The sequence below is a fragment of the Scyliorhinus torazame genome, chromosome 5 (genome assembly GCF_047496885.1).
Source record: "Scyliorhinus torazame isolate Kashiwa2021f chromosome 5, sScyTor2.1, whole genome shotgun sequence".
Lineage (NCBI taxonomy): Eukaryota > Metazoa > Chordata > Chondrichthyes > Carcharhiniformes > Scyliorhinidae > Scyliorhinus > Scyliorhinus torazame.
In genome coordinates, this window is record NC_092711.1 from 256,787,067 (window position 1) to 256,813,480 (window position 26,414).

The following is a 26,414-nucleotide window of genomic DNA, read 5'->3' on the forward strand; positions in this document are numbered from 1 at the left end:
TCTCCCCGTGTTTGCATGAGTTTCACCCTCACAACACAAAGATGTGTAGGGTAGGTGAATTGGCCACGCTAAATTGCCCCTTAATTGGAAAAAATTAATTGGGTAATCTAAATTTATATTAAAAATAATTACTAAAATCGGCATATTATGCAAGTGAAGCATGTAGAACGTATTATCATATTTTAATGACTATTGTTCCATTTGAAAAGCGGACTTCAACCAAAGGTTTGAGAGCTCAGGTCGCACTGAATGATGGAACAGACTAGAGGAGCTGAATGACCTGCCTGTTCCTACATGCCAAACTAAATTAGGAGCTAATTACAGTTACTGGAACAAAGCTGGATCGGAGGCACAAAGAAATAATCAGGAAAGGAAATCCAAGAAGAGAAGAGTAGGAGACTTAGAAAAATGGGCAAAGAGAAAAGAAAATTCTCATTAATATATAAAGCAGTCACTAATAACACCAATCAGGAAATCAGGAAAATCCTCTTTACCCAGACAGTAATTAAAATGTAGAAATTATAAGTAGGCAAAGAGCATAGATGTGTTTAAAGGGAAGCTAGATAAATAGATGAGGGAGAAAGGAATCAAAGGTTATGTTGCTGGGTACATATGAAGTAAGGTGAGGAGGAATGTGTGAAACTTAACCACTGGCACAACTAGTTGGGCCGACTGACCTGTTTATGTTCTTTAAATTCTATGTAAATCAACCTAGCATCTTCAAAATCTATTTCTTTCAAGAGATTACATTCAAGTGGTTACACTGGGAGTTTTGTTTCTTCTTCAGTTCTGTCATGACCACTTGAAACTGTCTGAATAGACCTGGTGGTCTTTCCCTGTCTGCTTTTTCATATTTTTATGTTTGTAAATCCACTATTGTGGAAGACAACAGCTGCCCCAGAAGGAAAAAAAAATCTATGAGTCAGACAGAGCTGGGGCTGGTTTAGCACAGTGGGCTAAACAGCTGGCTTGCAATGCAGAACAAGGCAGCAGTGCGGGTTCAATTCCCGTACCGGCCTCCCCGAACAGCCGCCTGAACATGGCGATTAGGGGCTTTTCACAGTAACTTCACTGAAGCCTACTTGTGACAATAAGTGATTATTAATATATATTATTAGCCTCCAATGTCACTAACACACCTCACAACAAATTTCTTCAAAAAAACTATGTTTCTAGGCACTTTCTGCCCACAGGAAAACAACAGTTCTGCATCTTGATGTTAACTCATAAAAATCAATGTGTTTCTTTTTAAAACCAGCATGAAAATATTGTAAAACCAAAATACTTAATGGGAGTAGGGTTTAATCAAGTTTAGAAGGCAACTGACACAAGTATCTTCAGCATGTTATCAACATGTGTTTCAACAAAATATTTTAGCAGCCTTGATGTTGCATGTGACAGGGTCAGAGTGTAATTAAGGCAAATACAATGATTCCTGTCAGATCAGCAGCAGTGACAAACAGCAGCAAACCATAAACATTCAAACAAAAGAATGCAGGAATGTCATACTGAATAGTCAGCGTTCCTATATTTCTAGACTGGTTTATAAAAGTCTATCCCTCGTTTTTTTTTTCCTCTTGCTTTTCTGTAGGGGTGCCTTATTCTAGGTTTTGGTTCTATAAACACTGCTTACTTGCTTGGTACCTCACTAAGTAACTGTTCTTCACTTGAATGGGGGAAGTGACAGTCAAATTGAATGCAGTCTTAAACCCAACGCACACACGGGCACATCTCAGCAAAGGCTATGAGGGATTAATTAGGAGCAAAATTCCTATTGGCTTTCCCTTCCCCAGCCTAGGAGCTGAAGATATTTCTAGTCCTCCAATTATCATGTGAGTCTGGGTTGGCTGACTCTTGCCAGGATTTGAGCTGGTGGCATTTTCTATATTGCTCAGTACTACACTTGGTGTATTTACCAACTGAGCCTTTTGGGAAAGCTTAACGTCCCCCCCCACCCCCCCTCATTCCTATCTCAGTAACAATGCAAACAGCCACTAACATTGATAGTCCATAAAACTCACCTGGTGTCATATCCTGAGTGCCACGACAGACTGAGACATGCCGATGAATGGTGCATCATAGTGGCCTCAGGCGGTGCCTCTGATAACTTGGCCAAGTGCCATGTGTAAGGTCTTATCCCTGGACCATTCCTCCTAAAACAAGAAAACACAGAAACGTGAGCTGTAGATGCAAGGTAATGAAGGCCTTAATTCGGTGTAGTAATTGGTCAGTTATCTCATTTCTGACCATTCCTTATCCACATAATAGCACTTCAATTAGGTCTGAAGCACTTTGGGATGCCCTTAAGTTGTTATATAAATGCAAGTTCATTGGAGAGCTGACCACGGGCTGCATGTGACAGGTGCTGGGAAATGCAAGACAGGCAGGTATTTAAGTGTATTTCAATAGTTTCGTTAACTAAGCTTTTGGGTGCTATTTGATGCATTGCAGTTTCAACAGCCCAATTTCTATCCTTCTTTCTTGAAAGTGGTGTTCTCATTATAGTCCAGTTCCACAGGCATGGCAGCACTCCAGTATCGCCCCTTATGTCAAGCATCTGGATAAATGTCGGTGGGCATTTCTAGCATGGGAAACAACTTCCCTCATTGACATATACTTTCTAACAATGGTCAACAGTAGTCAGAAGAGAGAAACCCAACTGGTTCCCCCAGCCAGAGGAATTTTGTGTCTGTATAGATCAGTTATCGCACTCAACACTATGTTTACCCACTGACTCATCAATGTAGCTATTAATACTTCACATCTTTTGTACTTCAGTTCAATTTCACCTCCACTTGAAACAAAGAAATCCCTCTCTGCATTAACCATGTCTGTACCAGCTAAAAAGGTATAATTTTAAAATTAAAATAAAAAATTGTATTTCGATGCTAAAAATGCATCATTAGAAACCCATAGAAATGCACAATTGTCAAATTCATGTGTGGAACAAAATGGTCCACACATTTTCTTTCTTACCCCAAACAAAACAAAAAACTTACCGTGATCAATGTAGCAATTTCAGGCATTATCGGCATTTGGTGCAATAAGGGTTAAAAGCTTGGTTTAGTGTGTGTTGTGACATCAGGTTTTAAAATAAATCCTAGTTTGAAAGGCAAGTATATTTTGGGAATTAGCGGTGCAATTAATCCATCATAAAAAGCTTGGACTAATGGAATTTTGTTTTGATTAAGGGGATTCCCTGTAGAATTAATTTGATTTCAGCTTCGCAAGATGACGTCATTGCTGGGTGGAGCTAAGGCATCAGGCACTCTGCAGGAATCAGGGCAGTTCTGAGCTGAATGAAGCTGTGTCCAGGAGTCAAACAGTTTGCTCTCACTGCAGTTCAGTTAAAACAGATTAATAGTCTTTAAAGCAGTGCAGACTTGTCTGAGAACAAGGGGGAGTTGAAACAAGTTGAGAAGCATCTTCTGAAGAAATACAGCCAGAGTTTCTGCATGGGTCTGACAGGGGTCAGATCTTTTCTTGCAAGCAATGTCAAGAGATCTCTTTTTCTCAAAGAACATGCTGTAAATGTCTATGACTCTAACATCTCTATAAAGCTAGTATCCCTCTGTGCCATTGGTAGTTAAAGTGGATTGAGAGCTGACATGTTTTTATTTCTTTAAGTGGGAATAAATATAGCAATTAAGGGTATTGTATTCACTGTATTGAATAGTTTTGTTTAAGGGGTAATTGCAAGTTATTTTCTTGTGTGATGTTAAAGATATTTTAATACTGTGTTTGAAATAAATTTTGTTTTAATATACCACGTGCCTATTTCTTTGTGCAATCACTCCTGGAGTGAGGTATCCTTTCCTCACAATCTTACTAAATTAAAATAAAATATTGGGGTTTCTGTCCAGTGCCCTAGCCACTGGCTAGGGGTTGGACTGGGATCGTAATACTTGCTATATATTATTGGCCTGTAACTCCCTCAGAGGGGCAATCTCTGGCGGATTGCCTCTCGCAATAGACTTGCCCACGCTGGGATTCTAAAGCCGCGGTCGCACCTAACATTCCTCACTCAGGCTGAGTGAGGCAAGAGCAGTGAAGGACGTCCCGGCTGCATCAGAGTGAAGAAACTGGGGCTCAGAGATATAAGGCACAAGTTGCTGTAAATGAGGTATCTAAAGGGACAATTTAAAGGGAGAAGGCAAGTTTCAAATGTAAGTGATTCAGACAACAGGGGGCAGGGGGGTTCTCGAACTGGAAGAGGTCACTTGGGTTGCATCGAACCACGAGGGGCGGTGGAGCGTGGGGTGACCCATGTGAGCCTGGGTTTGGACGTTTAACCAAGTTACTCTGGAGTTGGAAATAGTGTTTTTCCTTCTAATTCTTTTACAGTAACTATGAGGGTATAACTGGCAGAACTACCTGAAGTTAGCGATTTAAATAATTTCTGTGGGATGGTTCTCAGTCCAGTGTAATTGCCCAGAGGAAATTAGCGCTGCTGGGCAATTGCCAGGTAAACCTTTGCATGGGAGCTTCAGAGAGGGATTCCCTAGGCATCACTGGGGTATCTCCTAAATGTCACACTGGGGAACCAGGAGGTTATGGACCGATATTGTATTTATGACATTTATATCCGTTTAACAAGTCCTGACTGCTTCTTCAGCAAAGCATTCAACCTCTGTACTTCTGAAAGAAACACCAATTGGTATCTTAGTCCCCCAGCTCTATTCAGTTAGCAAAGAATAGTGCACAAGATCTCTCAAAACAGCTTGCTAGTCTTACTAGATATGGGACGTGATTTATTGGGCGGGGCGGGGGGGGGGGGGGGGGGAGGGAGGGAAAGAGAGTCCCATTTTGGGAGGAACACCCTGCCGAGGCCACACTCGCCTTCATTTCCTGCCCTGGCAAGCTCAGTAGAGGAAGAAATGGGAGTGCCATTTTGAAATGCCACCCTGATGTCTCAACCTCCCAACCATGGCCTCTATAGCCCCCCAACTTACTTGTTAGGGGGTCCTTGAAAATCCCTCAGCCCACTTCACAAGGGCAGAGCACTCCCGGGCCTAATCCTCACACTGGAAACCTGGCACCTTGGCACTGCCAGGCTGGCAGTGCCAAGGTGCCCAGATAGCAGCAGAGTACCAGGGCACCACCCTGTCAAGAGCCTGACCACGTAGCGCCTCTGATGGCCTGGGAGACCCTCTTGCCAGCTGCCGTCACTCCTGGTCCACGTTTGTGTGGACCAGGGCTAAAAGGCACCACGGCGAGGTCTCCCAGGCGCGGGCGTTTGATCCTGGCCTTGGAGACTCCAGCACAGACATATTTAAGTGAGGCTAACTATTCACTTAAATATGCAAATTTGGATCCCGTCCAGCGAGGGCAAGATACAGATCGCGACATCTCGCGCGATCTCGTTAGATCTCACATGGTGTCCCGGATGTCGCAAATCAACGTTCTTGTCGTGTCCCGATTCGGGCAGGACGAAGCTGTATGATCGTGTTCATGATTCAGATAGCTGGAGGTGAAAGCAAAGTCAACACCTGCCTCATAACAGGAGTTCTGCAATTATCATAAAAGCAGGTCCTGTGCCAGTTGTCAAGACAAAAGACAAAAATACAATTCAGCATTCTTCCAGAAAATATGCAAAGGCTCTTACAATGCAAATTAAAAGGAAACTGGCACGATGTAGTAGTTGTGCCACTCAAACTTTCCAATACAATCACACTTGGGTCGTTACAGGATGACAGAACAGAATTCTATGTTGCCGGTTTCACTTTCCACCATCTGTAGTCCCATTCAAAGGGGTTTTATCACAACCATTAAAAAAGTGTGTTTTGCCATATAACCTCAGGAAACCCAAAAACTGAAGACAATGATTTGGAGTTACTAAGAAGGTAGTACCTCGTTTGAAAAAATAAAGCGAGATAGTGCTAAACGCTTTTGGCACATTGTGCTTACACAAGCCTTCCCATAGTAAAATGGCAGGAGTTCTGGCGCCATGGGACCGTATAATAAAAGCACCAAGCTCAAACATTGAAGGATTCAAATAGGAGAAAATAATTTTCAGCTGACATAGTAATCCCAAACCTCCTGAGCACGATGGGTGTGTGGGGTGGGGATGGGGGTGGGGGGGGGGGGGGGGTAATTTCCAGCCTCCTGCAAAGTCTGATGCAACCAGAGAAACCAAGCTCAAAAATGTATGGTGAGATTGCAGAGAAATTGCAGGGCCATTTCTCACAAAAAACCCTTGGTCATCACCGAGAGGTTCAGGTTCCATAAACGTAACCAGCAAGAAGGTAAATCAATTACAAAATCTTTAGCTAATTAGTTGATGGCCGTGAATTTGGAGATATATTGAATGACACCATGAGAGACAGATTAATGTGCGGGTTAAGAAGCAAAGCTATCAGAAAAACAGAAAGCAGCCCAGATCTAATGAAGACTTTAGAAGTTGCGATCTCTATGGAACAAGCAGCTAAAGAAGCGCAACATTAAGCTCAAGCACCAAAACCCATAAGGTATCGACTGAAACCCAAACACTGACAGGTTTGAAGTTGCCATCGATGTGCAAAAACTGGGCACACAGCAACCGATTGCTGGACTAAAGATGCAAAATGCATGAATTTTGTAAAAAGGGGAACATTGAGGAAGAAGCAACCAGTTTTACCCAAGAATTAGAAAAAGCAAGAACCAAATATATCTAATGAAAAATTGAATAGACGGAAAAGTATCCAGGTGATACAAAAAGGGCACAAAAAAGGACCAGACACAGTCAGGTGACAAACTGTTGTTGAATGAACTGGCCATTACTGGTGCAATAAACCGTTACTGGGTCACTCCTTTACTGGACCGGCAACTGGTGAAGAAGGTGGACACTGGCGGAGCCATTTCATTGGTCCCAGAAACTGTTTACCAAACTATGACATATCGCTTTGAAACTCAAAATATAATACTCAAAACACCAGAGAAGTAGTGCCATTGAGGGGCCGTATCAATGTCAATGTGCAGCTAAATAGACAGACCACAAACTCGTCCCTGCACATCATTAAAAGTAACTATCCAGCCCTAGGAGGGAGAACCTGGCAGGAGAGAATAGAACTAAATTGGGCAGAGGTAAATCTCATATTAGATGCCGATGCAGGCCCAAACAGAAGTCCATAGTAGCACTGTTAAAACGCTCTCAAAGCAGCTGTGGTCAAGGCTCAGGTTAGCAGTGCTAGGACCTAAGTTATGGACTCAGCATACCATAACAAAGGTGGTCTAGGATTGAGAAACAATGGGTGAAGAGCTTACAGAAAATGAATACGAAAGCTTTGACAAAGATGAAGGGCAAAAGTGTACTGAAAAATTCATAGAGGATGTCCAGAGTGCATTTACGTGCTCCCTTTGTAAATTCCGAACCACAGAGGAACAAGAAATTGAGGCACATCTCAAAGCGCCTTAACTGTTAGGAAATCATGAGCTCATTGCAAACATTCAGTTTGTAAAAAGAGCTGCTGACCTCATGCATCAACGTCTTTCTTTTTCTCCACTGATGCTGCTTGACCTCCTTGAGAACATATGGACAAGTTACCAAAGAGCAACTGAGCCACAAAACCATGTCAGGAAGGATTCAACATGTTACAGCAGGAGAGAAGAAAGTCGCCAAGTTTGGTAACTGATGTGTTGGGTACTCTGCTACACAGACAAACCAACACGGTTGCGAATGGTACAACTCAGTTTTATTACTATCATTTATTTACAGTGGCAAACTGGTTACTGAGGTTCGATCATAACCCTAGAATCTGTGGACCTATTCCTAATACTATCTTGTAGTGGCACTCAGCACATGGTGGATGTCGGAGTGGCTTGCTATGAGCTCTATGCCCTGAGCTGTCTCCTGCTGGAATCCTCAGGAAGTGTCGTGTTCCCTGTTTTGTACTGTGTATGCTCTTGCCTGTGGTGTTGTGTGTGTGTTGATTGATCCGTTGATCTGTCCATCAGTATGTATGTATGTTTGTGCTATGATGTTTACCTGAATATCATGACAGTAACTTGCTTTTATTTCAGCAACACAGGTTGCCGGCTGAATAGAATTCGGGCAAGTATTTTTATATTTGACACTTCTCTCGAACAGATTGTAGGAGAGCATTGGTCATGACATCAGTTCCTTGACAATGCTAAAATTAACTTTCTTATCCCAACACCAGAGTAACAAAGTCACATTTTCATAGGCTAACTACAGAATTGTTGCCCAAGGAAGCTAGTTGGTTTTGAAAGTTTATATGAACATGAATCTCCTGCAATCTAAACAACAGAAGTACCAATGGTAGAAGTTGCCAATTTTGAAAGGGCTACATTATCAATAGAATTAGTTATTATGGAGTTGCTATTATATGCTCAGTTTAACTCAACTCCATCACTATATCCCACAAAGGAATTCTCACAGGCATTTTACCCCATGCAATTACCAGTTCTCATTTAAAACAAAATTAGCTTAATAAAATAGTAAAATAAATAGTTAGAACTCGATATAATAGTTTGTTTTAAAAAAAGAACCCTGGAAGGGGGGGCGGGGGGAGTTGCGGAGGTGGATTGCGTGACTTTGGAAGTCCTATCTGACTGTAAGGCTTAAGAAAACACAGCAGCTTGCTGGCCTCTTTCAAATTTTAAACACAGGATATTTCAACTGCCCAACTCAAACTATTTCCTGCAATTCTCCTGTCCATAAAAAGAAGAAACACATTGTTTTTTTTGTGATCAACATTGAAATAGCAGCATAACAAGAATTCTTTAAATCCCTTGAGGAGTGTGCACCAAAATGTTTACCATACAATTTATATTTTGAACAGAGAAAGGCAGATTAATTTGATTTAATCAGCGTTGCTTGTCAATCGTTTAACTTGTGTGAAGAAACAGATTTGACGTGAGATTTCTTCCTAGTTCCTCGAGTAACCAAACATTTTTCCTTGGCAACTTTTTCCTCTCCTGCTGCAATGTGTTGACTCCTTCCAGACAAATGTTTTCATGGCACATTTGCTCTTCGGTAACTTGTCCATGTAGCCATTGATCATGGTGCCTAGAAGGCCACCTACAATATAGCCTCAGTGCCCCTGGGTCTAATGGAGAGCCAACATTTAAACTGCTGACGACTGAGCATGAAGTGCTGGGGGACGATGCATGTATACTAATGTTCAATATGATGCTCTCTTGTATTATTGAGTATTATTCTGGATCACAGGTATCACAAATCAAGCAAAGTAACTAGGGTTAGGTATGTTCAGGCTATCAGCATCAATAGAACTAGTCGAATGCCACTCATCACCTCCAGGAATGGAGGAGAGAATGAAACAAATGGCTGAAAAGTCATCTTGGGCCAATACATTTCCTAGTAATTGTTACATGTTTAGGAGCAGCTCATTGCTGTCTCTTTTGCAAGAATGGGATGAGAAAGAAAATTAAACAAGGCGAAAACCCAAATTTAAAAAATCAGCAAGATATTCCTCAACGTGACGTTCATTCATACGTGCCAATCTAGAAAGCTGATGCATAGACCCAAAAGAGTTAGCAAATCAAACATAGCTCAAAGTATAGCCCGTATAACCTGTAAAAATTAGGAATTAGACTGAACTTTCAGTGAAATATGAGTCGGATTTCAGTGTAACCCGCCAAAGTGATTTTGTGGTGGGAAGCATCTTAGAATAAAATGGGAGTGGGCGGGAAAGGTTCCCAATGGTAGGAACTGATGGCCGGATTAAACCGCAAAAGTGGTGGCAAGCCCACAGCAAGTTGGTGGGAAGCCAATTGCAATAGTTAAGAAGGCAGTTACACATAATTTACATGCCGGTGTATGGAATTAAACACAACTTTGGCGATTACATGAGTGAAGAGCAGGAATCACGGGCCCCAAAAAGTGAAAACTGGTGTTGAAGCGGGGAGGTGGAGGTCAGCCATTTCTCAGGAGGACAAAGGAGATTGCAAAGTCATAGACTGAGGGGCATCAGGACAGAGGGCCAGGATCTGATGGCGCAGTCTGAGGGGTATAATAATCCAGGCCAGCAACCAGCGACATTTTTGTCAATTTTACCGCATTACAACACAAGCTCCATGACATTCAAGCCTGCGTTATGTGAAAAATATAATATCACAAAAATGATCAAAGAGCAGCCGAGCTTTTTCTTATGGAATATAATCACCAAATATAATTTTATTAGAGTATTCTTCCAGCATCCTGGTATGGAACAAGATTAACATGCATGTATGTAATGTGTTACTCGGCCTTCAGCATTCTTCAAAGGTGGTCACAATGCTGATCACCTGAACAAGGCCGATGGGATTATCTGCAAACACCGGAGACATATCAGTGAGAACACCATATGGACCTGTCCCTAACACATAATTGGGCAGGTGCCACGCACACTTGGGCCAGCTGCCACAGCCCCTTCTCGCCTGCTCAGAAATCTTGCCCAATTATGGGATCGCTGGCAAGAACAAGAACATTACCGCACAGGAAGAGGCCGTTCGGCCCTCCAAGCTGTCATGATATTCAAACACACACATCATGATAGACACACCAACAGACAAATCAGAACACACAACACCACAACCAATGACAGAAAGATATAAAAGCACAGACACGACCCCCGGTGGTCAGTATTAGCTGCAGAGGAGGACCAGGACACATCTGCTACCAAACACACTCAGGGAGACAGCACGTGCAGAGTATCCAGAACGAACTGTATTATAAGAGTTAAAATAAAATAGAGTTGTACCACATACAACTGTGTTGGCTCATCTGTGCACCAGAGCACCCAACACCACATGGTACAGGAGTGGATCGATTCCTGCCGGCATACCTCCGTGTACACAGACAACCAGCAGTGCCCAGGCAAAATGATAGAGCTCCCGGTTCCGCAGCCGCTCCAGTGCTACGGCGATCTCCGCGAAAACTGGCGGCGATTCCGGCAATGGTTCGAATTGTTCCTGGTGGCAGCTGAACTCCAAGACCTGGATGATAGCAAAAAAATTGAATTTCTCCTCACCATCGCCGGTGCAAGGGCAAGAGAAATATTCACAAGGTTCAGGTTCTTCAGGAGGCAGCAAAGGTACGATTACCAGGCAGTCCTGGACAAATTCTCCAAGTACTGTGAAGAAAACGCAATCCAATCGGCAAGTAAAGGTAAGAAAAGCTGCAGTACTCACCTCGTGGCTGGGATCCCGGAGCCCGAATTCCCAGAGGCCGAAATCCCGGGCCTGAGAGAGGGCTGGGTCAAGGTCGGCGGCCATCTTGCTAAAGGTATCACGCTAGCACAGTTGCGCGAGCAGTGCGCAGAACCGGAAGTTTCGTTTGCGCATGCGCGAGGTGCTGCGCATGCGCAGTCAAGAAAACGGCCATCGGTAAAGGAACAGCGATTTGAGCATGCGCAGTCGCTTCCTACGTGCTACATACCGAGCGTCAGGATGTCAGAGGCCCCAGACTGCACCAATTTAAAGGGGAAACGTCCCAAATCCAATTTAAAAGGGAAACGTCCCAAATCAAAAAAACAAAAATCTGTTAAAGCTGTAAAACAACCTTCCCTCACCTGGAATGACAGCACAGTGCCGCAAATTGACCCAGGAGATGAATTTGACCTCCGAAGAACCCTCCGACAAGCAGTTACCTACGCACAAGCCGATGATTCCGACCTCGAATACTTCGATGACGATCTTTACAGTGTTTCCGGACCTCGCGAGCCCAATGATAGCTCCGTGGTCCTATATGACTATGACTCGGACGAACCTTTCGTGTTGCACATTGGCGGCCCCCACATTGAATCCGACGCAGATGCGGATTCATTTTTCGGATTTGAGGATCTTCAATCCAGCAGATATGACGTTCCAACTTATCAGTACCGGATGATGCTGCAGCCTGACATTAACAGACAGGGAGCGGTGCAAGCACACGGAGAGCGCCCTGCTGCCACACAGAGCGTGGTCCACGTCCCGCTCAACGTTCCCGACTCTATGAAAGAAGACATGCAAGACTCCAGAGCGCAGTCCTCGCATGAACAAGAAGTGACTCCAGTGTCACAAGCCTCCACAGCAAGCTCGTGGACAGCCTCCACGATAGAAGCAACGCAAGACTCCAGAGCGCAGTCCTTGCACGAACAAGAAGTGACTCCAGTGTCACAAGCCTCCACAGAGAGCTCGTGGACAGCCTCCACGATAGAAGCAACGCAAGACTCCAATGTGCAGTCCTTGCAGGAACAAGACCATGAGGGTCTAGCAACCTCTCCTGACCAACCAGCGGCAGATGATGCAAGTCTGCCATGCTCACGTGAACAGCAAGAAGGCTATAACAGCCTACCATGCTCCACTACACAGCAGCATGACCATGAAGGTCTCTCATGCTACAATGAAGGGCACAGCGCTGATGACTGTTCAAGCCCAACTGAAGACAAGCCAAAGGAATCGCCTCGTCCAAGCCCGAAGAAAAAAGGTTTATGCGCTGACCTTCAGGATCATTATAGCCGAACAGAGATTAATAATGCTGCACGGCCACAGAAGGATGCTGAGGATTTGCTAAAGAAATTTATTGAATGTTTAACTTGCAAGGAGCAGACTGAGAATTGCCAGTGTTTTAGTACGGATCGAAAAAATGGACAAGACATTGATCCTCAGGTAATGGAAATAACACAACCTGAATCATATCTACAGCAGGGACAAATGTCTCCCTTCAACACAACGCCGCAAAATCCCAACTTCGGAGACCAGCAGTTAGTCAGTAATGACTCTTCAAACCTTGAGGGGAACATTAATTGCATTGAACCTATACACACTCCACTGATAAATGAGCAGAACATTGGAGCAAGAATCCTGAGGACACCGACATCGAGTAGCCAGATAACGAATTTAAAACCCACAGCAGTTTCAAGTGAACCAAGTGTGCTTTCCACTAATGGTGAAGATGCAGATAAGGTCGACCCGATTATCCATTGTACCACACTAACCCCAGTGATTAAGCAGTTATGTATGGGGAGTATAATGTGGGCAATTGAGAACAGTAAAAGAGAGACTGTGACCATGCCAGTCCCAGCAAAATCAGACCCAGAGACCATGAAGGCATGTACATCAAACAAAGTTACATATGAGGTACCTGAGAAGAAAAGTGAAACGGAATGTTCTTTGGAAAATAGTACAATGTCGATAGAAACATTGGATCCTATATTCGAGACCATACATATGGGAGAATTTGGGGGTAATAAACAAGGTTCTGCAATGTCTGGGGGAAGATTTAAAATTCCAAAGAAGAAAAGCCCAAATGAAGGACAACGGCAAGACAATGACAGTCCACCGACATGGTGTGCACCACCAGATGAAAACTCTGACAATTTATCCAACCCTAGTGAACAGCAAGCTGCTAATGAGGATCTATCCACGGGATGTGAGACGAGTGACGACAGCATCCCACTTCCCATGCAAAAGGTGCAAGGTGACAGACCTCGCCTAGTGCGTACCGAGGCACTCGACGATCACGGTGGGACCACTGACGACTGCGGTGGCGGCGCACCGCTTCCACCCTCGATGGCTCGAGCCTCTCCACTGGTTGGTGCATTCCTGCATGTTCCGACTCCAGAAGTGCAGCTTCAGGGAATCTCGGCTGCCTCCAGTGAACCTGTTGGGACTCCGGACGGGGGGCATCGACGGAAGGCAGACCGGACTCCAGATGGGGAGCAGCCAAGCGCCGACTCTGATTTGCGCACGCCAGACCTTGCTCCGGACGGGCGGTGTCGCGGCCTCGGTGATGGCACGCTCAGGGTGACGGCGGATGCCACGGCGACAGGGAATGGATCGCGTGGCAGTCCCACTGGGTCGGCAGTGGCAACCAGCACCGGCGGTCCAAGATGGACACACCAATTCGCGCCATCGCCAGACGTTGATGCGAGCAACAATTCTCTCTCCAAGGCGACATGCTTCGACGTTTCTCTGCGGAGTCGCCCTTCCGGCACAGCAGGTGGCCGGAACCAGCGTGCACGGTCTCGGCCAACTTCCACATCTGGCACAGTCATCGCCTTGCATGATATTAGTGATGGTGCTACTTCGATGGCAACGACCCATCGGCTACAAGATGCCGTCCACCACAAACATAAAAAGAAAAAAGACTCCACCTTGTTCCTGGCATGCAGGGCGGATGGATTGGTGCGTAGGCGCAATCAGCGAGCTTTGCGCCGCCTTCCACGCTCGCAACTGAACCGTACGCACACGCCGGATCCTCCACTGGTTCCCAAGGATGACTTCGTGGAGATGCCACGGATCATGCCCCTTCCATCGCCACCAGAACCAAACCACAGCCAAGGCACCACTAACAAAGATGTTGAATGTTATATTTGCACGAATGAAAAAACCAAGCACTGCACGAAGTACAACAAATGGTAAAGTAGAGACTTCGGCAACAGCATCACCTCCAACAGTCCAAGGTGAACCAGTGTGACCCCAAATCTCCACAGCTGAACCGGCTTGAGGACCAGCCCATTCTTGAGGCGGTCACCCATTAGACTGGACTTATAACGCTGTTCATACGTTCAAAAAGTCAAACACTTCTGTATTATAACCTGTTGTTGTTTATTGTTCCAGATATCGTCTGACCGGACCAATGTTCAAGTTTTTTTTTTCTCTCGCATCCAAGTTTTGTTATGGTACAACCTTGTTAGTGTGACGCACCCGACATCGCCCCATGTAAATAGTTACGTCATATACACACGCTGTACACAACACACACACACACTCTTAGATGCACTCACGACACAATTATATTTATAACCACGTAGGCACATATCTTTGTAAAAAGGGGGGATGCCATGATATTCAAACACACACATCATGATAGACACACCAACAGACAAATCAGAACACACAACACCACAACCAATGACAGAAAGATATAAAAGCACAGACACGACCCCCGGTGGTCAGTATTAGCTGCAGAGGAGGACCAGGACACATCTGCCACCAAACACAATCAGGGAGACAGCATGTGCAGAGTATCCAGAACGAACTGTATTATAAGAGTTAAAATGAAATAGAGTTGTACCACATACAACTGTGTTGGCTCATCTGTGCACCAGAGCACCCAACACCACACAAGCCTGTACCAGTCACGATACCAACCTTGGCCAAAACCCTCAGCACTTCGTTGTGCTGTATCCCTCTATACCCATCCAATCCATGCATTTGTCAAGATGCCTTTTGAGCGCTGTTAAAATATCTGCTTCCACAATCCCCCCTGGCAACGCGTTCCAGGTACTCACCAGTCTCAATGTAAAAAACCTGCCTCTCACATCTTTTATAAACGTTGCCTCACTGACCTTAAACCTATGCCCCCTGGTGACTGACCCCTCCACCCTGGGAAAGAGTGCCTGCCCATCCACTCTATCCATGCCTATCAATCATGTAGACCTCTATCAGATCACCCCTCAACCTCTGTCGTTCTAATGAAAACAATCAGAGTCTATTCAGCCTCTCCGCATAGCTAACACCCTCCAGACCAGGCAACATCCCGATAAACCTCCTCTGCACCCTCTCCAAAGCCTCCACATCCTTCTGGTAGTGTGGTGACCAGAATTGTGCGCAATACTCCAAGTGCGGCCTTACCAAGGTTCTACACCACTTGCCAGTAGCATGACTTGCCAGTTTTCACACTCGATGCCCCGTCCAATGAAGGCAAGCATTCCATATGCTTTCTTGATTACCATGTAAACAACCTCCTGGACGAAATTCCACCCATGGTCTTATCATAAACTGTAGATATTTCAAATATTCCATTACTCTCCACAGCAGTACTATGAATCTAAAAGAAACAAAAGGGCAGCTTGTTGCGCTGGTAGATTTAGACCTTACTACATACAGCAAGTGCTGAAAGCATGAGGTTTCTACAGGTGGACTTGGCGGGGAGGGCTGCAATCGGCAGCTCCAAAAATTGAGCTTTTGACACTTTCTGGGAAATTGAAAGGCAGAATTACTTTTGGCTCCAAAGTTTCGGCAGGGGAGGGTGACAATACTGAGATACTGACAGTAAAATTAGCTGGAAATTTCAACACAAGAATGTGGCGACTAGGGGCTTTTCACAGCAACTTCATACTTGTGACATTAAAAGGTTATTAATCTGCAAAATGAAATGTTTCACTAGACCAACCAAATCCTAACCTGCAGTGCAACCTAAATTGACAAGACAGATAGGGATCACAGTCACATCTCACCCCATTTCTTTCCAATAGCAGACAAGATAACAGGTAATATGGGATTACTAAACAGCATTCATTTTTATGAAACTTCTGGAGAGATGACAACAAGTTAATATCATTGAAACAAAATCTGAGAACAGGGTTCTGATGAAGGGCGGCATGGTGGTACTGTGGTTAGCACTGCTGTCTCAGTGTCAGGAACCCGGGTCCGATTCTAACCTTGAGTGACTCGCTGAGTGGAGTCTGCATGTTCTCCCCGTGTCTGCATGGGTTTCCTCTGGGTACTCGGCTTTCCTCCCACAGCCCAAAGACGTACAGGTTAGGTAGGTGGATTGGTCATGCAAAATTGCTCTTTTGTCCAAAAGTTAGGTGGGGTTACAGGGGATAGCTCAGAGGAGTGGGCCAGGGTGAGTGCTCTTTCAGAGTATTGGTGCAGACTCGATGGGCCAAATGGCCTCCTTTGACATCGGTATTCTGGGAGTTACCCCCCCCCCCCCCCCCCTGGCGTTGCCTTTTATCAGAAACTTATGTAGACCAATCATATAAATATTGCGGCTACAAGAGCAGATCAGTGGCCGGACATTCTGTGGAGAATAACTCACCACCTGATTCCAAAGGTTTGTCCACCATTTATCAGGCACAAGCCAGGAGTGTGATGGAATAATCTCCACTTGCCTGGACGAATGCAGTGTCAACAACACACAGAAGCTCTACACTGCCCCGGACAAAGCAGGCTGTTTGATCAGCACCTCAAACTTTCACAATCTCCACCGACACACCGTGGCAGCAATGTGTACCATTTACAAAATGCACTTCTGTAACTCGCCAAGCTTTCTTCAACAACACGTTTCAAACCCACAACCTCTAATGCTTAGGACAGGTGCACTGAGCTATGACCATCAACTGCAATTTACCTTCCAAGCCATACACAATTGTGACTTGGAACTATATCACTGTTCATTCACGATCACTTGACAAAATCCTGGAATTCCCTTCCTAACAGCTCATGGGGTGTACCTACATCACATGGTATGCAGTGATTCCAGAAGGTAGCTTGCCACCACCTTCTCCAGGGAAATTAGGGATGAGCCATAAATGCTAGTCTTGCAAGTGATGCTTGCATCCCACGAATGAATAAAAATAAAAACGTACCGTTTCCTACAATTATTTCCGAACAACGTGAAATACTGCTGCTGGTAGCAAAAATAGATGCTCCTTGGTGTACTTTTCTTTCTCATTCTTGGGATGTTGGACCAGGCAAGCATTTGTTGCAATCTCAAGTTGCCCTGAGAAAGAGTTGGTGGATGCCCGAGCAGTTTAATACAACTCACTGGCTTTCTAGGTTACTTACAGTTAAGAGTAGGCCACGTTGTTGTGGGTTTGGAGTCGTGTAGCGTCCAGACCAGGTAAAAATAGCAAGTTTCTTCTCTAAAGGGACAACTAGGTGAACCATTTGGAGTTTTATGATTACTCAGCAGTTTCATGGTCAACCTGTTTCTATACTAGTTTTTGCTTTTTTAATAGAAAGGTTAACTTAGTTGAACAAAATATTCCATTATAGTGAGAAAGGAAAAAAGCGATTTTACTAGCTTACATCACTTATTATCGCCAACAGTAATTTCTGGCTACACTGTTCTTTTAGCTCGTGAAAAATCCAAAAGTCAAAAATATCGTGCTTTATATTGAAAATATAATGACTGCAAGCTACAATCATTAACGAATCAACTAAAATAATCAAAACAGGCTTTGCAGGATCAATGAGCTGACATTGTGTTCTCAGGGACCTGGCAGTCTTTAGTCCGCTGCTCGTCATCTTTTTTACCCTTATTATTATTGCTACTCCTCACTTTTCCCTATGATTTTTGACCACTCCAATATAAACAAGAGACAGTTCTGCTTATTTGGCTGCCACATTTTCCCACATCAGTCAATGGACTTTGAAAGAGTAATTCACTGTACATGGTGCGCTTGATACATTCCTGAAAGATACGATAGGATACCACAGAAATGCAAATGTCAATATACTAAAGCAGAAAAGAGTAACCACACTTTAGACAATAGAATTTAATGCTGTGCAGCAATTTTGCATGATGCACTTAATTCATCATTTAAAATTGATCCCGCCATTAACTGCACCAGTGGCATGCTTGTAACCACAGGTATTTCACTCTTAATACTGTATGGTTCAAAATAAATGCTCCCTCCACATACAGCACAAATGTAATCGTACAGAATGACTAACTGTACTACTCGATCTTTTCCACAATTCAAGGAATAGTTCCAAAAAAATGTCCACCATCTTACTGACATCCTAATGATAACATTTGGTTTAACTCAAATTACTTCAGATAAATAATGCCATAAATACTTCTTCAACAGCTTCTCATTTGCATCAAAATTAATGGGCTAGAACTTCGCAACCAACATATTTAAAATATTCATTTCGAAAATAAATTTGAGCAACTAAATTTCAGAGGACAATTGAAATGCTCTGTATCAAAGACTGCACTTGCATATAACACTCACCATGATAATTCTCTGTCCTTGCCCTGCCTTCAGTGGTACTGGAGCGGATTTCCAGCCTGATCATCAATGCCACGCCTGCTCTTCAATGTCTGTCCTGTAACTTACTCGCATAGTCTGTTAAACCCCCTGCACAGCAGCTTCATTAAATCTGTGCCCTCACGGCTACTATATTCGACTGGTGAGGTTTTCAACAAGAGACGTTATGACTCAACAGTGAGAAGTAGAGAGAGCTGGTCAGCCGTGACCAGAAATATTAAAACAGCAAAATACTGCAGGAACAATCAGACTACGCGACTCTGGTCTTTTGATTTGGACAACATAGGGCAACAAACGGAAAACTTACAGGACAATCATTTTTTTTTTTTTTGCAAGCTTGTTATAGCCAATCATTGTGAGTACAACAAAAGCTTTCCCTCGCTCCATTTTAAATTGAGTACATTTCACCCTTTCATCACATTCAGTTCCAAATCAGATAATGATTGTTTAACAGCCCCCTTTTATAAAAAAAAACGATTATAATACAGGAACTGAGATAGAAACAGCATGGAAACAATGCCCGGAAAAGATGTTTTTAAAAAAACAGCGTGAAAAGTTTTGTAAACGCAAACCCTTCCTGTCGCCCAGAAAAATGCAAGAAATGAAGAGAACTGCTGTCATCACAGCCAGAAGGAATTGAAGCTCGAGTTCAATTAGGTTGTGGCCCCAGGCCAATGGTTCGAAACCTGGATCTGAAAATGTTTTAAAAATACACAAAAGCATTGTTTACCTTCAGACTAACTCGGCAATCTTTTGCACTCCTGCTGACTGATTAATCAGCTTTGGTTGATAAGTGGCAAGTAACATTTGCACCACAGAAGTTTCAGGCATTGGCCATTTCCAATCATCAGTCCCTGACATTCAATGGCATTACCATCATTGAATTCCCCACTATCAATATCCTGGGGGTTACCATTGACTAGAAACTGAACTGGACCAGCCTTATTTGGCTAAGAGGAGGTCAGAAGCTGGGAATTCAATGCTGAGTGAACTCACCCCCTGAGCTCCCAAAACTCGTCAACCATCTGCAAGGCACAAGTTAGGAGTGTAATTGCATTATCTCCACTCGCCTGGATGGGGGCAGCTTCAACAACATTCTGGAGGAATGACACCATCCTGGACAAAGCAGGCTGCTTTATTGACATCCTATCCACCACCTTAAACATTCGCTCCCTCCACTGATGCAGCGACAGCACAGTGCACCACACACAAGGTGCATCGCAACAACCTGTCAAAACTGATCAAGCTTCTTTCAACAGCACCTTCCAAACCCATGCCGTCTGCTACCTAGAAGGACAAGGGCAGCAAATACATGGGAACACCACCACCTTAAGTCCTGCTCCAAGCCATACACATCCTGATTTGGAACAAAATCACCATTCCTATACCGTCGCTGGGTCAAAAACCTGGAATTCACTTCCTAACAGCAGTGTGGGTGCTTCTGCACCAGATGGACTATAGTATTTCAAGAAGGCAGCTCAGCGCCATCTTCTCAAGGGCAATTAGGAATGGACAACAAATGCTGGCATTACCAGTGAAACCTACTGCTGTGGAAGAACTTAAAAACAAAAGTTCCATCCAATGTTTTCCCTCCTGTGATTTCAGCCACTCTAATGGAAACGAGCAGGCTCATTTGTTGATTATCATATGGTAACGAAGGGGCCTCCAACATGGATATGTAGGTAACTGAAAACTGCTTTCAAAGATGAAGAATGTAGCAGGACATTACAACTCAAACAGTTGAACTATCCACATCATTCAGTCATCAAGTCCTAAAGAAGGGTAGCTCAGTGTCATTCTTCACTTCCTGTGCCCCGTTTTTTCAAACCCTATGTGTTTCGGCAGGAATATTCAAATCAAGCTAACAAGTGTATTAACAATAAAATGCAGCTGCAACTAGTCTTGAAGAAAATAAGTCATCATGCATGACAACATTTGGGCATATTCATTGTGAAGAAATATAGCAACAACATCAACTTATATTTATTGCTTGCTGGTTTCAGCTTTTGGCTTTTCGCATGTTACATGGGATAGTCACAATGCTGGGTGATCACCCTTCATATCAATAATTATTTATTTTTGGATATGGCAGGTTGTTTTACAGTCTGATGCCCTTTCTCTTGTCAACTCACCCCATTTATCCAGGCTTGGCCTGGCACCAATATATGCAAGCATGCCTGTATCAGTGATTGTGTTCTTCGGTGGCCAACAGCTCCTGGAGTGGGAGGCGAACCCAGAACCTCCTGGCTGAGAGGCAGGAGCACTGCCAACTGTGCCACTCACACTTTAATAACTTTTCTTTATAGAGCATATTTTCTGAAATTATGGTCTCAAGTCTGACTTTACAGAAGCATTTTAATACAAAGTATGACACCGAGCCAATGAGGCAGCACAGCGCCAGGGTCCCAGGTTCGATTCCCCGCTGGGTCACTGTCTGTGCGGAATCTGCACGTTCTCCCAGTGTCTGCGTGGGTTTCCTCCGGGTGCTGCGGTTTCCTCCCACAGTCCAAAGACATGCAGGTTCGGTGGATTGGCCATGATAAATTGCCCTTAGTGACCAAAAAGGTGAAGAGGGGTTATTGTTTAACAGGGGTGGGGTGGAAGTGAGGGCTTAAGTGGGTCGGTGCAGTCTCGGTGGGCCAAATGGCCTCTTTCTGCACTGTATGTTCTATACAAGAAGATATTAGACCAGATGACCAAAAGCTTGATTAAAAAGGTACGTTTCAGGGACCTGGGTACGATTCCCGCTCGAGTCACTGTCTGTGCGCAGTTTGCATGTTCTCCCCTTGTCTGCATGGGTTTCCTCCGGGTGCTCCGGTTTCCTCCCACAAGTCCCGAAAGACATGCTTGTTATGTGAATTGGACATTCTGAATTCTCCCTCTGTGTACACGAACAGGTGCCGTAGTGTGGCAACTAGGAGATTTTCACAGTAACTTCATTGCAGTATTAATGTAAGCCCACTTGTGACACTAATAAAGATTATTATTATTTAAGGAGTGCCTTAAGGAGTACTGAAGTTTAGAAGTGGAGAAAGCTTAGGAACGTTATTGCAGAGCTTAGGGCCTAAACAGCTAAAGTGCAGCCACCAATGGTGCAGTGATTAAAATCAGGAATGCTCTAGAGGTCAGATTTAGAGGAGCTTAGATATTCCCCAGGTTTTGGGGTTGGAGGAGATTACAGAGATAGGGATGGGAGGGGCCATGGAGGAATTTTAAAACAAGGTTGAGAATCATAAAATCAGGATGTTGCTTGGCCAGGTGTCAATGTAGGTCAGTAAGCACAGGGGTGATAGGTGAACCTTGGCTGTTTGAGGTATGTGCAGCAGAGTTTATGGAGGGTAATAGGTGGGAGACCAGCCAGGAGTGCATTGGAATAGTTGAGTCTAGAGGTAACAAAGGTATGAATGAGTGCTTCAGCACCACAGCATCTGAGACAAGGGTAAAGTTGGACAATGTTATGGTGGTGGAAATAGGCAGCCTTAGTTACGGCGTGATGAGGTCAGAAGCCCATGTGCTAGTGAGATCAGGAATAGGAGAATAGACAAGGTGAATGCGTGGCTGGAGAGATGGTTAAGGGAGGAATTTAGATTCCTGAAGCAATGGGACTGACTCAGGGGAAGGTGGAACTGTACAAAATGGACTGGTTGCACCCCAGCAGGACCGGAACCAATATCCTCATAGAGGTATTTGCTAGTGCTGTTGGTGAGGGTTTAAAGTAGAGTGGCAGGGGGGTGGGATCCTAAGCGGGGAGACACAAGAGAGGGAAACAAAGATAGAAATGAACGACAGAAAAGTAGAAAGCAAATGTGAAGACAGAGGAAATGAGAGCTAACTGCAAATAAGGCCATAGTACATAAAAAATGAAAAAAATGTTAAAGAGACTAGTCCTCGGCCCCGGGGAAATACTCAGGGAACCCGGTAGTAATAGCTTCGTGGAGACTTTGGAGGCAGTTCGACAGCACTTCGGGTTGGGGGCAGGGTCAAAGGAAATGACAATTCGGGGGAACCATAGATTTGAATCAGGGAAGTGAGATGGAAATTTTCAGAGATGGGAGGAGAAGGGAATTAGGACACTAAAAGATTTGTTTCTTGGGGGTTATTTTGCGGGATTGAAAGAGCTGAGAGCGAAGTATTGGCTAGAGCAGAGGGAAATATTTAGATACATGCAGGTTCGAGACTTTGCCAGAAAGGAGATACAGAGCTTCCCAGTCGAGCCGGTTTCCACATTGCTGGAGGAGGTGCTGACGACGACGGGGGACTGGAGAAGGGGGTGGCATCGGCGGTTTACAGGGGAATTTGGAGGAGAATGAAATGAAATGAAATGAAATGAAAATCGCTTATTGTCACAAGTAGGCTTCAAATGAAGTTTCCATGAAAAGCCCCTAGTTGCCACATTCCGGCGCCTGTTCGGGGAGGCTGGTATGGGAATTGAACCGTGCTGCTGGCCTACCTTGGTCTGCTTTAATAGCCAGATATTTAGCCCTGCGCCAAACCAGGTGCCGCTAGAAGGGATCAAGGCAAAGTGGGAGGAAGAGTTGGGAGAGGGTATGGAGGAGAGGTTCATATGGCTATATGACCTCATGGAATGGAGGAGAGGTGCTCCAGAGGGTGAACGCCTCCACCTCCGGAGGGTGAATGCCTCCAGGTTGGGGCTGATACAAATGAAGGTGGTGTATAGAGTGCACTTTGCGAGGATGAGCCAGCTCTTTGAGGGGGTAGAAGATGTGTGTGAATGTTGCGGGTTGGGGGGGGGGGGGGGTGAGGGGGTCTTTGAGGGGGTAGAAGGTGTGTGTGAATGTTGCACGGGGGGCAAACCACGTTCATATGGTTTGGTCCTGTCCAAAGCTGGAGGATTACTGGAAGGAGCTGTTTAGGGTAATCTCTAAAGTGGTGCACGTGAAACTGGACCCGGGCCCTCGGGAGGCCGTATTCAGGGTGTCAGACCAGCCGGGGTTGGAAACAGGCACGGAGGCAGATGTTGCAGCCTTCGCTTCGTTGATCGCCCGAAGGTGGATCCAGTGAGGGTGGAGAGCAACCTCCCCACCCTGTGCCCTGGTGTGGCGGGGAAAGCTGCTGGAATTCTTGGTGCTTGAAAAGGTCAAATTTGAACTGAAGGGAAGGATGGAGGGATTCTACAATTCATGGGCATTATTCATTATGCACTTTTGAGAATTGGATCACATCGAACATTAAGGGGGTTGGGACCGGGTGGGTTGGGGGGAGGGGGACTGTATTTATTAATGGTGACTATGGGTGATTCCGGATTCCTCTTTGTCATTTGTTTATGTAACCTGCGGGCTAATGTTTGGGGGTTTGGTGGGAGGATGGGATCGTTGTTATTGATATGGGGATTGACATTCCATTCGTTACTGATTATTGATTATTGTTGGGTATAAATTTGGGAGAAAATGTGAAACAGGAGAATAAAAAAATATTTGTTTTTTTAAAAAGACTAGTCCAAATGTATGGAGCATTCACAATTGATATACACGGGTACAATACGATTACAATTAAGGACACTTGGCTGCAGAGTGACCAAGGTTGCAAATTGAATATCAAAGGGTATTCAATGTTTGGGAAGGATAGGCAAAAATGGAAAAAAGGTGGTGTGGTGTTGTTAGTTAAGGATGAAATCAGTGCACGGGTGCGAGAGGATATTGGCTCAGAAAACCTAGGTGTAGAATCAGTCTTGGTTCAGCAACAGGGGGCAGAAATCATTAGTGGGAGTTGTCTATAGACCTCCAAACAATGGCGTGAAACGATATGTTCGTGCCAGCGTAGTAAAGGGTTAACATCTGAAACTGTGTGTAATTCAAACACTAGTTGGCGTTACTAATTTATTGTATATAAGACAGCATCTCTAGGAATTCTGGGAGAAGCTGAAGAGAACATGATGAGAGCAGAATGAGAATTGATTGTCAAGGAAAAGCACAAGGTCAAGTTATAGTGTAGTTTAATAGTTAGATAGAACATTGATTACTGTACTACAGATTCAGTATTACTAGTTTAGTATCTGTTACTCAGGGGTTGGTTTAGCACAGGACTAAATCGCTGGCTTTGAAAGCAGACCCAGGCAGGCCAGCATCACGGTTCAATTCCCGTACCAGCCTCCCGAACAGATGCCGGAATGTGGCGACTAGGGGCTTTTCACAGTAACTTCATTTGAAGCCTACTTGTGACAATAAGCGATTTTCATTTCAAGTATGCAAACCTAATCAAAGTTAGTAGTGTAAAATAAATTTGTTTTGATTCAAACTTCTTATCTTTATATTCTTTGTCGACACTACGTATCTGGCTATCTTGGAGGAAAAGGCAAGGAATTTTACAGTAACGGAAGCCATTAAACAGGAAATTCGAGATTCCTGTAGCATGGGTTCTACAGTAATCATGACTGAATTGACATATAGATTGGGCAAATTAAATTAACAACAGTATTGTGGTGGATGAATTCTTGAAATGTGTACGAGATGTTTTCTTTGACCAGTAAGCTGGGGAACATACGAGCCTTGATTTGGTGTGATGCAATGAGAAGGGGTTATTTAATAATCTCATTGTACCTTGAGGGGATCGCTGCAGGGATTTGCCCAGAGGTGGCAGCCACTCATCAACTTCTTTTTTAAAAATTAGGCTCTCAGCAAGGGAGGGGGTAGGAAGAAGGTCCATGGGGTCTAGTAAGGATAGGAGAACCAGCGGAAGGGGGCTGGGGAAAGTGGTACTGTCTGTGTAAGCCATGTTGGCTGAGGTTTGTTACTGGTGAGTGTGTTGGTTATATTGTTTTGTTCTTGTTGAAACCTGATGTTTAAATTTGTTAAAATTATAAATACCTCAAGAAATATTTTCTTTAAAAAAAAATAATCTTGTTGTATGGGGTCCTTTAGGGAACAATGACCAGAACATAATAAAGTTCTTAATTGGGATGAAAAGTGAAGAAGTCCAATCTGAAACTAGATTCCTAAACCTAAACAAAGGAAAGATATGAGATGCGAGTTTGCCAAGATAGACTGGGGAACTTCATTAAAAGACATAATGATGGATAGGCAATGGCTAATATTTAAGGAACAAAGGCATGCATTGAAACGGTTATACATTCCTTTCTACCACAAAAACACAAGAAAAGTGGTCCAACCATGGCTTACAAAATAACTTGAGGACAGTATTAGATCCAAAGAGGAGTCCTATAAAGTTGCTTGAAATGTAGCAAGCCTGTGGATTGGGAGAAGCTTAGTATTCAGCAAACGAGAACAAAGGGATTAAGCGGGGAAAAATAGAGTATGACAGTAAACTTGCAAGTAACAAAAAAGTGGATTGTAAAAGCTTTTATAAATAAATACAAATAAAAAGATCAGTGCAAAACAAGAGACTTTATACAACACCAGGTTAAAGTCCAACAGGTTTAATTGGAATCACTAGCTTTCGGAGCATTGCTCCTTCATTAGGTGAGTTACCTGATGAAGGAGCTACGCTCCGAAAGCTCGTGATTCCAATTAAACCTGTTGGACTTTAACCTGGTGTTCTAAGACTTCTTCTTGTGCCCATCCCAGTCCAATGCCGGCATCTCCACATCAAGAGAAATTATAGTAGAGAATAAGGAAGTGGCAGAGAAATTAAACTACAATGTCTTCACAGAGAAAGGGACAATTAACTTGCCAGAAATGCTAAGGAATCAAGGGTCTAGTGAAGAGGAATTGAAGGAAATTAGTATTA

General features: G+C 44.1%; 1 protein-coding gene across 4 annotated transcripts in view; it reads right to left on the reverse strand.

The window, feature by feature from the left end:
• The window catches only part of LOC140421067 (protein Shroom4-like), a 196,508-nt gene that overhangs the window by 83,772 nt on the left and 86,322 nt on the right, over nt 1-26,414 (reverse strand). For 3 of the 4 annotated variants that reach the window (XM_072505411.1, XM_072505407.1, XM_072505408.1), the window contains one exon: nt 2,022-2,153. In XM_072505411.1, the coding sequence (XP_072361512.1) occupies nt 2,022-2,153 (132 nt within the window). Of the gene's footprint in view, nt 1-2,021; nt 2,154-18,674; nt 18,866-26,414 lie in introns of those variants that run through there. The other variant, XM_072505409.1, reaches the window with a different exon arrangement.